The sequence below is a fragment of the Diuraphis noxia genome, unplaced genomic scaffold, assembly GCF_037042655.1.
Source record: "Diuraphis noxia isolate RWA-SAM2 unplaced genomic scaffold, SU_Dnox_SAM2 contig0005, whole genome shotgun sequence".
Classification (NCBI taxonomy): Eukaryota; Metazoa; Arthropoda; class Insecta; order Hemiptera; family Aphididae; genus Diuraphis; species Diuraphis noxia.
In genome coordinates, this window is record NW_028301715.1 from 42,312,302 (window position 1) to 42,329,434 (window position 17,133).

General features: G+C 29.3%; 2 protein-coding genes across 3 annotated transcripts in view; one reads left to right on the top strand and one right to left on the bottom strand.

Annotated features, from left to right (window-relative positions):
• Positions 1-5,221, top strand: part of LOC107166179 (alpha-tocopherol transfer protein-like) — a 22,420-nt gene extending 17,199 nt beyond the window's left edge. The window contains exon 8 of the mRNA XM_015514740.2: positions 5,013-5,221. The gene's annotated coding sequence lies outside the window, so the exon portion shown is untranslated. The remainder of the gene's footprint in view (positions 1-5,012) is intronic.
• The window catches only part of LOC107166178 (acetylcholine receptor subunit alpha-like 1), a 14,059-nt gene extending 2,547 nt beyond the window's left edge, over positions 1-11,512 (bottom strand). Inside the window, exons 1-7 of one of the 2 annotated variants that reach the window (XM_015514736.2) lie at positions 11,239-11,512; positions 9,034-9,160; positions 7,282-7,487; positions 5,415-5,459; positions 5,238-5,347; positions 1,732-1,912; positions 154-614 (exon numbers count right to left, since the gene is read on the bottom strand). In XM_015514736.2, coding sequence (XP_015370222.2) covers positions 154-614; positions 1,732-1,912; positions 5,238-5,347; positions 5,415-5,459; positions 7,282-7,485 — 1,001 coding nt within the window. In that variant the 5' untranslated portion in view covers positions 7,486-7,487; positions 9,034-9,160; positions 11,239-11,512. The remainder of the gene's footprint in view (positions 1-153; positions 615-1,731; positions 1,913-5,237; positions 5,348-5,414; positions 5,460-7,281; positions 7,488-9,033; positions 9,161-11,238) is intronic. The other variant, XM_015514737.2, reaches the window with a different exon arrangement.
• Positions 11,513-17,133: the final 5,621 nt, after the last annotated feature.

The window sequence follows — 17,133 nt, forward strand, 5'->3', positions numbered from 1 at the left end:
TTAACGTTATGACATGTAGAGCGGCGTGACGTATAGGCAATCCTGATGCATCAGACACGCGAAAACAAATTAAACAGCGTGAATTGTTAATTTCACTGCGTCTTACAATTATTTAATAATTATAATGTATTTAATTGACATATGGGTATTTACCTGAAATTAACGTTCAGGACGGCCACGGTGACGAATACGGACAACGTGACCAGGACCATGGTAAACAGTAGGTATTTGCCCAGCAGTGGCACGGTGAGTGACGTGGGGGGTATGATCTCGACCAGCAGCAGAAAGAACACAGTGAGCGAGAGCAGTATCGATATACATAGTGACACTTTCTCGCCGGACTCCGATGGCAGGTAGAACACCAGCACAGACAGGAACGATATACCCACGCACGGTATGATCAGGTTCACTGTGTAGAACAGCGTTTTCCTCCGGAGAGTGATGTTGAAAAATATGTCCAGGTACGGTTCTTCGCAGCAGACGTAAAACTTTTCGTGCCTCACAGCCGGCACGCCCATGATATCCCACTCAACCGACAGGTAATAGTCTTGCAGGTCGATGCCCACTTCGATCACGTCCGAGTCGGGCGCCTGAGCAATGTGCCGCAAGTCCATCTGTGTGTCGGACGAGGAAGAGACGGAAGAATAAGAGAGAAAAAGAGAGAGAGAGAAAATGAAAAAAAAAAGGATTAATGTCAAACTACCAAATAGGTACACTATTTTAAGGATATAATTATATTTTGCTATACGAGCTCTACGCAAATGTGTCGTGTTTTCGGTATAATATTATCTCAACGATTTAGGGGCTGAGAATGAAAACTTCCATGTCTACTTTTTTCAAAAATCATTTTATTGTTTGATTTTGAAAAATTAAATAATAATTACTATAGTTATATTATAAGAAATTGAGAGAACAATATTAATTGTGTTATAATAATATAACAATATGAATTTTAAAAGGTTCAATCGTCTTCTTAATCAATGTATGTTAGCGTTTTATCAACAACACAATAATATAAGGTGCCGATGATACGAAAATATATAAATTATAATATCGAAAAGTATTTTTGAGCCGTAAAAATATTATAATATATAAAAATATTATATCGATTTTAATGATTGTCATCAAATTTTTGTGTCAATAAAAAGCTTTATGATATTAGATAGTTCTGTTTAAAAATTCAAAATGTTTTATCTAAAAACTTTTTCTTCTAAATACGTATTTTTTTAAAATTATTTTTATTAATTAAGTTTGCGGATGCCTAATACTTAATATTCATAATGCATCTGATAGTAACAATTATTTACGAATAAATATGTCTGAAAGTTATATTTATAATACAATCTGAATTTGAAAGCAAGTAATTTACTATGTGAAAGTTAAAAATTGCTCTCCTGAAAAATTCTGATATTGTTACTTAGAACCTTTTCATTCTCAGTTCTGGAATTCTAGAATGCACATTGTTAAATAATTATAACAACGATATCATTAATTACGAGCGGTGCCGACGACGTATCACGTCCAATATCATCAATACTGACAATACTGTAACAACGACAACTGTGGTGTTCAATCAATTAACTTGTACTGTATACATGGTGTAAGACTATTTTATCAGTGACAGCCCCCCCCCCCCTAAATCAGAAGATTACATTTTCACCGCTATCGACAAGAGAAAACATATTTCGGAGACGCACATCACGCCAACCGTTCGCAAGCGCGGTTTCTCACCATGTATCCGTCGTACGTCCACGACCCAAACTTCATGGAGCACGTCTGCTCATCGAAAGGGAAGTATTCGACGTTTATTTCGCAGAAGGATTTATAAATGGCCGGTGGTTTCCACACGACTTTCCCAGTGTAGTGAAGTATTGCTTTCGTCATTATCGTCACCTCGTAATTGCCGTCGGCGCTGTAAATAATATTGCGTTATTATAATAGCACGTTTTTGCTTGTTGCACACAACAAATGCGTTTCTGATGGATAAATCGACCATCATCACCGATATGCGTTTAAATCGAAATGTACAATTGCAGGTAATCAAACTAAAGTCTTAACTTTGACCACAAGTACGTATAACCTCATATTGAGAGGATAAAATAATACAATATTGTCAATATTCTTATATGTATAAATTAATAATCAATCAAATTTCAGAAGTATACCTAGTGTAATAATACGTTTGTTTTCGTGATCACTATATCCAATTTATGTTATTAAAAATACTTGACAACTCTAATAAATATTTAAGAATGTATTAGAACTATAATAATTTAACTTTAACTACGTATTTTCACGAGAGTGTAACGAGACAAACATATTGTGACAGTTAATAATAATACACTTAATAATATACACTTGACAGCTGTATAGGTACTCTAATTTAGAATGTGCTTTATAATTATGTACTCTAGTCTCTAATTAATACGGTAGTAAGTGATTACAATTTTATATAAATACATTTAATACATTTATAATGTATACGAATATAATATCATATTATTGATGTGTAAATACTCCAATCCTATGCGGATATTATAAAGTGATGACGAATAAATACGGTAACGGATTGAGAGTGAAGAAATTTTCGAAAAATTAAATTCATTTTAATATTATAATATACGATCTATATGAATATTAATCACTTACCAGATACCACACCCTGTTTAATTAACAATAAAAGGGCGGTATTTCACCGTGTATACCGTATGGCCTACGCACTCCGTGTTTGATCTGACATTCTGATTTTACTGATAACTAGATTAGATACGATATAAAAATTGAATTAATGTACAGTTTTTGTTTTCATTTTAATATTATAATTTGTATGTTATAATATTATTTCTGTAAACGAGAAGAAAATCACGAACACGGGAAACACGGTACACGGTACACGGTACACGGTATAATTGGACAATAGAAGATTACCACGTGTGTAATAACACGAAATACGTTATTTAAAAAAAAAAAATATTTTTTTTTCGTGAATTTTAATTATTTGAATAGTGTTTAATAATTTCAAATTTAATTTGTTATGCCACACCTACTAGGAATTGTTAAATCAAAACGTGTGATGTACAATACTAGGTAGGAATGCTTGATATGGTAAATTATCAAAAAGATTGACAAATACACGACTTTAATTCACTGTTATGAACTCTAGTGACTGGTCAAAATATCTTAGGTAGTAAAAATATCTTTGGTTAAAATATTTTTAAAACTAATTTTGAAAAAAAAATTATATTTATATAATTAATTTATATCTCTATATATACTGAAATATACGTCGGAAGACCTCCGGTGGTATGTCTTGTGCATCCCAACATCCATATTATTGTTTTTGACTTTGTAGAAATAAAATAATATTTCAGTAGTGCTATCTCCGTCACATTACATAGGCGTTATTATTTCATATCATTATATCTCCGATCGACATTTTATATCTTTATAAATGCTAGTATAGTTAATGCCAAAATTAGCCGGTGATCTCCGTAAAAGCGTCACTATGGACTATAAGTGTTGACTACGTATACATATTATACCATCAAGATAAGAATGGTAGAAGGCTTATAAGCTCATTAGTCACAACTTAACTCTAGCTGGACATTTTAGCAAGTTCATGTTTATTAATTTTATCATAACAGTATTAATTGTCAACTGATGAACTGGGCTATTGATTTTCTTTCTCAAATATAATTATTACTTTTATTAAAAGCTAAAAAGATAATAAGTTATTATTAAAATATGGATATCTCTATATTTTTATAGTTATGGTAAAAACAAATATATTTGGCGATGTACCGAGTATACTAAAAATAAATGCGGTTCGTTTTTTATAAGTAGCCAAGATGAAACAGAATAGATAATTATTGAATTAAACATTTATTCCAAAATTATTGATTATTGTATTATATAAAAATCATAGTAAATTGACAAAGTATATCATTCACATGCGCCAAATGGTGCCAATATTAAAGTTAGAGATTTTGAAAAAATTAAAGATGATGCAAAACGTAATCAAGTGTCCACAAGAAATTTAATAATTAGTTTAATTAATTTAATTAAATAAGCTGTTACTACTGTTCCATTAGTTGTTGTTGCTCAATTACCGAGTCAGTCACTGATTTCTTAAACAATCCGTAGAGTAAGGTCTTAAGTTGAAGTTTAAAACCCATTAACAGTTAACGATTTAAATATACCACTCGAATATCAGTTGGTTAATAATAAACAGTTTTTTCTTTACGACAATAAGAACGAAAAAAAATTTTGATTTTATCGACAATTGATAATTACAAAATACCGAAAAACTGTAATATTTGGATGGCAGATGGGACATTTTGGACAGTTCCAGAATTGTTTTCCCAATTATATACCATACACGTCTGTTGTAACCAAACAACTTATCCAGTTGTTTACGTATTAACGACTGATAGTATAAAACGATCGTATATAGAAATTTTAAATGTTTTAAAACGATTTGAACTGAATTTGAATACAAATATCATTATGATCGATATCGAACAAACATTTATATTAGCATTTAAAGACGTGTTTCCCAATTCGGAAATAAAAGGATATTTTTTCCAACAATGTATCGGACGTAAAATACAAGTAAATGGACTACAGAATATGTACGCTGAAGATGCAGAATTCTCATTACCAAGATACTTTGGCCGAAGATATTATGCCATGGAACCTGACCTCTTGAGTTCAGTTGTGGGTCAGCAGATAGTCGTACAATTCTGTTATGAATTTTAATGAGTTATTTCACATTTCTTAGTGTTTATGACATGTATGTTTATCTTTAGAGTAAGTAAATGTTAAAGGTCATGGTTATCACTTATCAAAATTGTTCCTTTAGGCTTAAAATATAAAAGTGTAAAATTATATAATATTATGACTTATCTATTACCTAATTAAATTTTATTTTATAAATATATAGTCATATTCGTTTTTATGTTATAATCTATTACACCTATTATTCATTAAATAAAGTTGTAAATTTGTTTCAGATGAATTCGAACAATATTGTGTCGTTACATTATGTACCTAACCTGTCACATTGTTTACAAAATCAGGAAAAAAAATGATTTTTCACATTTTTTACCATGTTACTGAGTCTATCTTAACATCATATTATTAGGTATAAACGTCTTGTGTTACTGTTAAAAATAATCAAATCCAAATGATGTGAAATACATTTACATAATATTTTTTTAAATGTATGTCAAACCTACTTGTTGTATAGAACTATGTCCGGCAACCAAATGTGCTCGGATGGTACGTGTAGAGTATCCACTCCTCCGTAATCTTCGGGATTCCATTTCAGTTTATAGTCATTCCATTCCTAAAAATATATAATAATATGTTACCATAAACAATCTTATAATTCAATTTTCGTAGATATTTCTTACCTGTTCGACCCATACGTTTGTCGTCATTATTTGATTTCTTAAATTCTAAAAAAAAAAAAAACAAAAATGATATTTGTTTATTTCAGAAAATTTACTGTAAAATATTACTATTAGTATTAATAAATTTTATATTTTGTTGAAGTAGAAATGAGAAAAAATTACTAATTTACCGAATTCTACATAGGTACATTTCATTAGTAAATTTACTGAAAAATATTAACTGGTGAATTTCACGTCTATATGCAGGTTTTATGGGTGTGATTTAAATCTAAATAAATATCTACCTACATATTTTTATTTTAAATAACAATTTATATCAAAATACATACAATATGTCACACGTTATAAATTGTTTTGTACTCAGGGAAGAAAGTAATTGAAAGACTACAACGATTAATTATTTAGTTCTTTGGAAAATAGACAGCGTTATAAATCTCAACTGTCTCCTGAAATTCACATCAGTATAGGTCACAAATGTCAAATAACATTTTCTTCCCGAAATGATTAAACGTTGTCGTAGCGAAATATTGACAAGATGAGAATAAAAATATCAAATTCGTTTTTAACATTAGTAATCACAGTAAAAAGTTCATATTTAATGAAAAACGCCCAATTGATAATGTCACCATAACATGATATTTTCTTTTAACGATAATAGTGGACGTACGCAGTCATAAAATAAAGAAATATAGGTGAGTACCATAACAGTAATATTATTATAATGATATTTTTGCATCAGTTATTGCTAATTATACACATATTGTATAATATTATTATAATAATAAACAATTATGATGAAAAATAATGAAGAACATAATAATATTATTTTAAAAACATATATGATATAATATTATAAAATATGTAAATTTAGAAATGATCACAACCATATACCTCGGCATCATAATATCTTATGAATAACCGTTATTAATGTACACATTTATGTGCATTATACAAGCCCAGTCTTAGTACTATTATCAGATGTGAGACTGAGCAATGATTCACAGTTAGAATTGCCATGTATTCGCTTGGAATAGAATATTTATGTGTATGGTGCCTAGAAAACTACGTACACCGTTAATTTCTTTGAAGTAGTAAAATATTGGAAAAAAAATTTTCATTCCCTTTTACCCGCGTCACGCACTTTACAACTCATTATTTTCATTCTGAGCGTGTACATAAAAAGTTTAATTTAAAAAAAAAAAAAAAAAAAAAAAAATATTATAGAAACTTTAATCAATTTTTGTCCAAAAGGGTTAAAGAGAATTAAGAAATCACAAAGTAATACAAATAAAGTAGGTACCTGCTATCTACCTATAATTTTACAAATCAGATAAATATTAAACGTACGTAGCTCTTCAGTATACATAAAGACAATAATAATAGATTACACAGGGTTATTCAAAATTAATCGTTTGGTGCTATGCATTTGTCCTGTCCTCACATGATCTTGGGCCAAGTGGCACTATTTACTGCTCTTGGGGATATTATGAATTTAATGATATTGTGTATGCGTATCACAGTTATATAATTTAAATAACTATCATATTACCTATATTTTATATATTGAAGAGAAATTAAAAATGTATTGTGGAGTGAATTTCAGAATGAATTTTAGCTTCGAATAGATAGACATAGAATATATTTTTTACTATGTGGATACCGAACCGCATTAATTAATATAATTATTTAATTTAACGCATCATCGTATATCACTCTATAAGCCTTAAAATCAAAAATATACAATCATGTTTTGATATTGAACGAAGAACCATTATGAATAACTATGCAGTATTATTTAAGACTTAATAATATTTTAAAGTTATTCTAGGTACACCATCCTGAAAATCCACTCGAAAGTGACACTTACTACTTCGATGATTTGCGACAGTTTCAGACCCATTTTGACCGTCAACCGGTCAGAGTTGTTGCCGACGGGTCTGATGAGTCTGTTGTAGTTGCTCAGCAGGTCGTCGTAAAGCCGTTTGGCATCGGCGCTCCCATACACAAACGCGTATGGCATAGCCAGCTGACCGACGATGACTGCAGCGAAAATCGCACAAATGATTTTCATCGCTGAAATTAAAACGATTCAACTTTTACGATTATTATTATTATTTATAATTTAAGATTATGACATAATGAATGTTAGTTACCGACATCGGTTATTGGTATCAAAACAGAAATTTTAAATAAGTTCCTAGCACAGATAACCAGTGGCATATTTAGGGGGGGGGGTGAAACCCATCTCCCTCAAATTAATTTATATATACGCCATTGCAGATAACAGAAAACATACTAGATAGCGGCCGACTTTTGCATATCGTGATAAACAAAATATGAGAATTGGCGCAATATTCAAAAAATCATAAGCAAATTATATAAGTGATAAAAATATGGTAAATTTATAACTCAAATAATTAACAATTAACTACAGAAAATGTTAAAGAAATTTCTATAAAATGGTGCTTAAAAGTTACACTGTATCAATTAATGATAAAATTTTTTGCAATCTTAGTAAATGGCGATGGTGACTAGCTTCGTTAATGATCACAGTCGGTTTTCTATTTTATTTATATACAATATCTATGGTGCCTATAGTGTACGGTACAATCGTGGCACTCAGAGGAACAATTATTTCAAAACTCAATAATATTTTCATGTGATTTATCAATCTCAGTATTTACATGATGAGTAACTCGAAAAATATATTTCTAATTACGGTGATTATATGGTTATAGATTTATATGCAACGGACATTCGATTTATTTGGTTTCGCCACACGATAATGATCGTTGACAATATTTCACGTGGTCAGGATTTAATATTATTAATACATATAGGTAGACGTAAAAATCATAAATTTATAATATCTGACTTTTGAATGCATTATCAATAAAAAAAATCACGAAACTTCGATACTTAAAATAAATAGCATATAGGACATAGGTGTGTCAACCAAAATATGATAGATGGATGAAACACGAGAATGTTGATGTGATCATATTAATTTTCAGTGATGAGCGTAGGCGTACATACTGTGTTTTGAAAATAATCTATGTGTGCATTGCGATATAATATACAGAGTCATATAATATGATTATTATTAGGGATTTTTTTTCAGGGAAAAATTTGTATATTTTTTATCAAAATGAAATAAAATAATATGTAATATTGTTCTTTATGAAGTCACCATAGGTTAGCAAACACATTGGTCGTGTATTACCAATTCTATTAATTATGACGTATGTAACTATAAAACTGTTTATTGTAATTAATAAATACATATTATTGTTATTATTGTAAATCATATACAGGCTAATAATTCTCCAAACATGTTCATTTATTACCTCTATTTTTTGTTGAATTTATTCAAATTACAGTTTTTAGCAATGTTCAATGATCATTCTTTAAAAATTACGAATTTTTTACTGTGAGTTTTTTAGTTGAAAATTTTGATTTTATCTAATTCAAAATTTGAACAATAGGGTTCTCTCAGTTATTAAAATATTTGTATTAAGGATGGCAGTCCTTAAAAATGGTTTTAAATGTAATATTGGGTGTATTATGCTTTATACTTGAGCCATTATTAAAAATATAATAATTCAAAAATTACTCGTACCAATTTTAATTCTGATTAGTCAACATTTTCAGAAAAATTTTCCACTAAATAGTTTACTGTAGAAAAGGAGTAGGGTTCTCATTTGGAATACAGAAGTCTGTATTTTCTCAGAATATTCCTCAAGTACCTAGAACAAAAAATATCAAGAATTTGAAGAATGGTCATAAGGTATATTTATAAATTTCACAAATTAAATTTTTAATAAATTGAATTTAAATATTTAAACTAAATAGGTAGGTTTTATTTTTATTTTTGGTATATATTAGTAAAGTAAAAGTAAAGTCATCTGAATACGTTTTGTATGTATGATTTACTAAACCAAAATCCAAGGCCAAATATGAGTGAACAAATAATTATAAATTAGTTAAATTTTGTAAGAATATAAAAAAAATACTTATTAACTAAGGTTAATAAAAATTAAACTAACTGAACTAATAATGTCACTCAAAACCTCACTAAAGATTCATTTTTTTATAAATAAATTATTTAATATAATTCAATAAAAATTAACTTATATTTTTTTTATGTATAACTTCGTACATACAATACAATACATTATGTATAATAGTTTATGTGTTATGTTGTATTTATGAATTATGCGTTAGATATTATTGTTGTTTGTTGAAATAACAAAATGTTTAAAACAATTTATGTACCTATTATGCATTTCCTTATATTATACTTATCCTAGTTATTAATTTGTTATTGTTTTTTTTTCAGGTATGTAAAGAATTTTTTTCTCCTTAAATTCGTGTGCTAGACACTGCGTACATATAGTATTTTAACATAATATAAATTCGACACTATACAAACTACTCTATAATGTACTTACTAAAAATAGTAACCATATTTATAAGAACGTTTGCACTTACAAAGGTACGTTATTATAATATTGTGCTCGAGTATCTACTCAACCATTTGTTATGTAGTATTTACTTATTAATATTGTCTAAAAAATAATCAACTACCTACGTAGGTAGCATAATAGTATTGAGTTGTTTTTACGCTGTTTATTAGCGTTGAAAAAAAATAATAGTCGTTTCATCAATAATATTTTAGTGTAAATGCCGCGAGAAATTGAACGTTAATGAGTTGATTGGTCTTGATCACGGACGATAACGATGATATAATATTAAGTGATTGCACCAAAAACGTGCTCGGAGTTCAATGGCGTTATTACCGCCGTAGACATGATCGTATATATCGTATATATAGGTACAAGTGTATAATATTATTATTATTATAGCACCAGACACGAACCTTCGATGACACTGCAGCAGAATGGTCGTCGAAACACCATTAAAGTCAATTATGATAATATTCTATGATAATGAACAACGCGAATACATAATATAATATTACGACGTGATAAAAATATACCTATACATATTTATATCCATATATATATATATACGATACGTCTGGATCACTTCAGTTTTCATACTATTTTTAATACCTACTCGAAAACGGCACCGTGGCGGTCGCGTGCGAAGAGAAGCCCCGTTTCAAAGGGTTGTACGCACATGCTATATGATAATTACTATAGAGGTACGTTGTGAATAGCGATGGTATAATAATGCTCGAATGGAAACCTCGCGAGTGCCGAGTGTGATGTTTGTGCACATAAATATAGTAATAATGTACCTATATATACACACATATAATATGTTATATATACGATAGAGAGAGAAAGAGAGAGAGAGAGAGAGAGATAGTGAGAGAGTGAACGAATGACATGGCGATATAGAGAAAAAAGAAAACTGCTCCACACATCATAATCGGTGCGCACACACTTCACCCCTTTGGAGTCCGTGCAGGCGGGAGTATTGTGGAAACCCGGGTGTGGCGGTTGGGGTAGTTGGTATATGAGGTTGTTGGAGAGGGGTGGGTAAGCTGTGATGGTGGTGGCGGTGCGTCAGAGGAAAATGGTCCATTTCGAGGAGGAGAAAGACGGGGACGCGGAACGTGTATTATATCGATCGACCTTGTTTTCGATGGCTTAACCGTTCGCGCTGCACGCACCTCGGTTTGGTTTCGATTTCGGCGAACGTTTAGTTTTGCAGGTGAGAAACATCGCTGAATCTCACGAAAATACGCCATCACGCGACTATCCGGCATTTAATTTATTATTATTTTAGATACGCAAAAATTTTTTTAGAAATGTTTTTATATTTTTGTTTGTTTTTGTTGTTATTGTTATCTTACTTTTTTCTCGATTCGGTAATTGGACCGGAAACCCACGACGTCGTCGTCGTCGTCCTCGTTCTTCTTGTCGGATGCGATTTCGCAGTGTCTACGACGACGAAGACAGCCGTACACAAAGCGTGCACATCGGGTCGTGATTCATGTTTCGTGTGTCGCTACTATTATACGTTTCGATCGTGTTCGGCTCGTACCCAGGGCGTCTGGGCACGAGTTGGCTGTTGGCGCGTGTGTGTTCGGGGCGTGAGTGTTGCACTGATCTCGGCTGGAGTAGAGTAGTCCGTACGCGATTCATCTGGTGCCGGCGGTGACGGCGCGATAGGGGTGCGGGCAGGGTCGAACGTCCACGAATGGGACCGACGCGCGGCGGGCGGACCTGCGTAAGTCGATAAAAACAGTATACGCGAACGTCTTTGGCGCCGGGATTTCGCCCGATAATGACTGATAATATTATAATATTATTATAACAGTGGCTCTGATAACGAAAATATCGAAACGAACAAATCGAATGATTTGATTATAAATAGGTACCAACTATCACGTGTCGCGTTACAAATTATCAAACTCACGTGAAATCTGAAATAATTTCGAAGAAACGACTACAAAATAAAATATGTGCCTTTTTCAAACGCTCTTTGATTCGCGTCAATCATTAATATTTCGAGGTAGATTTTTGTATACAATATTTTTAATCATTTTTTTTTTTTTTTTTGTGAAAATCATCGAGTGACATTCACCTTCAGCTATGAGAAAAATTGTTTTTTTTATTCCGTTGAACTTGAAACAGTCTATTGTTGATACAAATAACAACATTCAACTATTGAACGTTAGGCAACAATTTATACGCTGTATTTTGAATGATTATCGGTGGTAAAGATACGGTTTTTGCCTAGGAGGTTTTTTTTTTAAACTAATATTTTTTACCTTAATCGTAGATCATTTGAATCGTATATTTATAGTTAAGGCAATTAATTGATAAGAATAACACTATTTATACTACATACTAATAATATTGACAATAGACAATTTATTAATTCAAATTATATAAGTAATAATTCGCATTTTATGCGATAAATCACTTCCAGACTAATGTTTCATATTATTGTATCATAAATCGAAAACATAGCTGAGTAATGCATTCATAATATTATATTAGAATTTACTAATATTCACATTTCACATGTTAAAGTCTGAAATACTTGATAACAAATTAGAAGTAAATTTAATAATCATAGAATCGTATTTTTCGAGATTCGTATAGCTTGGAGATTAATTATTATATTGAATCTTTGAGAATTTAATATTTTTTTGCTCTTCATTTTGAATAAATTATATATATTGACATTTTAATTCTATAACAAACAAACATTTTTTTTGGTTATGCTGAGTGATTGAACCACCAAATTTCTCTTATCTACAATTGACTATAATACCCCTTTAGAATCTAAAGAATATAATAACCTATACAATTTAGATACCTTTTGTTGTATTTATTTTAATTTACCTTCCAAAACAGTTTTTATTTGAAATTATATATTTTCTGATTTTTTTTGTTTTCTAAATTCCTATGATTTTTATTATGTTGAAGTTTATTAGAGTGTTAAAGTATATTGTCTGCTATTATGTACTTGAGAATTTCATACATTATGCACATCATTACAATAATACATTGTGTATAGTATATATTATAAAACAATTTATTTTAACATTGAATTAATATTGTTAATATATTTATTATTCATATTATTTAAAACAATATTATTTATAGTAAAATTTTGAAATTGGCGTTTTAAAATTATTTATGGTTAATAGAAAATATAATATAATATAATCCATACAAAATCGTACTATTAATTATCATTAATAATTTTGTTAAGTATAAGTAGCATAATGCGTACCTATAGTGAATACTGATTACTTGACATTTTTTTTTCAACAATAATATATTTTTTATGTGATGACTATGTATTTTTCAGTATGTATTTTATTTACATAATCTTGGAATTTGTAAGCTGTAAGCATAAATTTAAAACAGCTGACTTTGGTTTAAAATAATCAGAAAAAAAATGTAGTGTGTACCTATCCATAATATTATTGTTTAGATACGTATCAAATTATTATATATATCATTGAGTTGGAAAAAGTTTATAGTTTATAATGACATGGTGTTGTCTAATGTAGGTTTTTAGTAGAATTGACCATGTACTTAATTTGGCCCTCGGAGATTATCAGTGTTAAAGAAATAAATTCAACTCTAATTCGTAAGTCTTGAAGTACCTATTGCTGTGTTAGCTCCAAAAAGATAGTTTATAATTATTTATTTGCGTAACAGATTAAGAAAAATTTATTTTTAAATCGAAGGTTATACATTCTAGATCTGTATAAAACAGTGCAAAACAAATAATGGAAATAAGTAACACAATTTGTTTGACTGCTGGATAGTTATTTTATAGTTCGACGGTGGTCCGGGTGCAAAATCAAAACAAATGTTATGTTATTTATGCATTGAACTTTTGTTATGTCAAAACTTGAGGGAAACATTAAATATTCAAGTTATCGAAATGAATTTAATTTTAATGGGGAATTATTTTGAACGAATACAATCTAGAAGTCGAGATTATGGCAAATTCGGCGGTTCGAAAAATTTTACATAATAAAAATATAATTTATATGGTATTTTTTCGTTTTTTTTAATGGTATTTTTTTCTATTGTTATTATTTTAATATATAAATATATTTCATTTTTATATTTTGAAATAAAAACAATAAGTACCTCTAGGTAACAAGGATAACAAGATAAGTTTAGATAAAAACCTGAAAGCATGGAAAGGATGAGACCATTCATTAACAGAACCTCAGAAAACTTCATATTTTTTTTTCTCTATATATACAGTTTAATGTGTAATGTTATTATTTAGTAGGTTCATGATTATAAGGATTTCAGCATTGAATTATTTCGATTTTATAGCGTCGAGACATGCACGCGTTTAGCGCCGTGACCATGAAAAACGTATCTTGTAAAGTATGATTATATTATGACGTCGGTTGTTGAAAAAATTGCAAAAACAAAAAAAACAAACAAACAAACTTACGATGTTAATGAATAGATATGAAACAGATAAAATAATGTGTGTGCATCGCGTAACCATTGTAGTTTATTATCGGCTATCGCAATTATTACAGTTTTTACCGGAAGCCGTCGTCAGCCGGTTTCCATGGTGTTCTCTTGAAGTGTTCTTGTATTTTTCGCGATCTTATGCTAATTGGACGTTTCATGACTGTGGACTACAGCTAACTTCGAAGTCTAAGAATAATATGGTTTCGTAATATTATTATTATTATTATTATTATTATTATTATCATCATCATCATCGTACGCTCATGACCTTACAATTACGGTGGTCGTAGCGAATATAAAAACCCAACCACGGACAAGTATATTATTACTATATCATATGAGTTGAAATCGGTGAATTATGTGATCTAATTTATCGCACAGTCGCGCACAGCACGTGCTCAGGTAAGTATTTCCGATTGAATAAAACTCACGAGACCACCAATCCTGCTCACGTATTTTCATACCGCGATTAGTCAGCTGTTAATAATAACAAGTAAATATTTAGGTTCTCAAAAGTTTAAAATATGAATGCTTTTATACATGTTTATACACGTGATCAGTGGAGAACGTTAATATATTTTTAACACGTATGTTGAAAGTCGACTGCATGTGAAATCATAATAATTACTAATTTAGTTGAAATATATAAAGTGTAAACATATACAATTTGAGTGAATAGTAATTCGTTTATATAATCCGATATAATTGCAGTTTTCTTTAAAACAAAATTTAAGAAAATATGATTAAATTAAAAATTGTCATGTTAACATTTTAGACTTTTAATTTATATAACTTAAAATGTATAATTAATTTTAATAATGACTATCAAATTATAATGCACTTAAGGGTTTGTGTATACGTATACGACATATATTGTTGTAAATTATTAAGGTCAGAGTGATATTGGTACGTGTATATTATATTTTACAGTAGGTAAACAATCGTTAATTCAAAATTCAGGGGACCAAACTAAACATTTTATTTATTGAAGTTTTTGATTCATCGATTACGTACGATAAAAGTCTAGATGGCAAAAGGTCAAAATATCTTATGGAAAAAATGACTTTGGTCTAAATATTTATGAAATAAATTTAAAAAAAAAATTACATTCAAATAATTAATTTATCTCTATATACTGATATATACGTCAGAAGACCTCCGGTGGTATATATTGTGCATCAGAACATCCAAATTATTGTTTTTGACTTTGTAGAAATAAAATAATATTTCGGTAGTGCTATCTCCGAGCGAACCGTCATATTAGTCATATATTAACTCTAGCTGGACATTTTAGCAGATTCGTGTTCATTAGTTTTATCATAACAGTATTAATTGTCAACTGATGAACTTGGCTATTGGTTTTCTTTCTCAAATTTGATTCTTACTTTTATTAAAAGCAAAAAAGGTAATAAGTTATTATTACAAACGGATATCTCTATATTTTTATAGTTATGGTAAAAACAAATATATTTGGCGATGTACCGAGTATAATAAATATAAATGCGGTTCGTTTTTTTATAAGTAGCCAAGATGAAACAAGTAATTATTGAATTAAACATTTATTCCAAAATTATTGATTATTATATAAACATTACAATAAATTGATAAAGTATATTAAGTTATATTATATTATTTATAGGCACAATACTAAAGGAATCATGCAAAAAGATAAATTTCTAAATACCTAATATATTGATAAAAATGTTACGTTTACCAAGTACGTAATTAATTTAGGTAGTATAAAAGTTTCATAATAATTCAAATATTCTAGCATATTCTTAGCAAACTAATGAGATAATAATGCGTTATTGTGGAATAATTCACTAAACGTGGAACTAAAGTGAATGCAATCAACGATCTACTAGTAATATTCTACCAAACTGTTTAATGATTTGACAAACAAATGATACCTATTATTGATATTTGAGAAAGACTATTTTTCAAAAACAATTATTATAGAAAATGTATGTTATATCAATACATTTGTAAGCATTGATAAAATTGCAATCTATTTTTTATTTTGTAATAATTTAATATCTAAAATTGAATTTAACCTATTATTTGGGTTAATATTATATTATAAGTATGTCGAAATACTTGTAAAAAACATAATCATCAATGACTCTTTACTATAATTGAAAATAATTACAAATTGCATACATATCATTAATATTATTGACTTTTGAAATTAATTGCAGCTGTTATACCTACCTAGCAGCTGTCAAGAATCAAGATTGATGATAATAGATACTAAAAATTACAAACGTCAAAACTGAACACTTAATATATATCCTCAAGATAATGTGGTATGCAATATATTTTGATGAATAGCAATGGTTATTAATTTCAGTTAATTAATTCTCGCATAGACGTCGAAAGGTTGAAAATAGAAATAAAAATGTATAGTCATATCATATATTCGTGTTCTCTAAAGTATTTATGATTTAAATTAAACAAAATATTTAAATATAATACGAGTATACTAAGTCGATACATGGAACAGGCTAAGTCCCAGATCAAATATTAGTTCATAATAATTGACACTGTATATTTTACGACCTATGTCTATTTTGTTTGTGTGTTGCCTCCCCCTCCTAAGACTGTGCTCTAAAGTCTGAATCCGTGTCTGATATGTTTGCATAATAATTACTGTTTAAATAATTAAATTCGTCAACAGCTGAAATAAATTAGACTAAGAACGTCACGATAACTATGCATTTTTATTAGAGTAGCTGACTTAAGCACATGACGTTTGTGCGTCAAGAGTACTTAATCAAAAT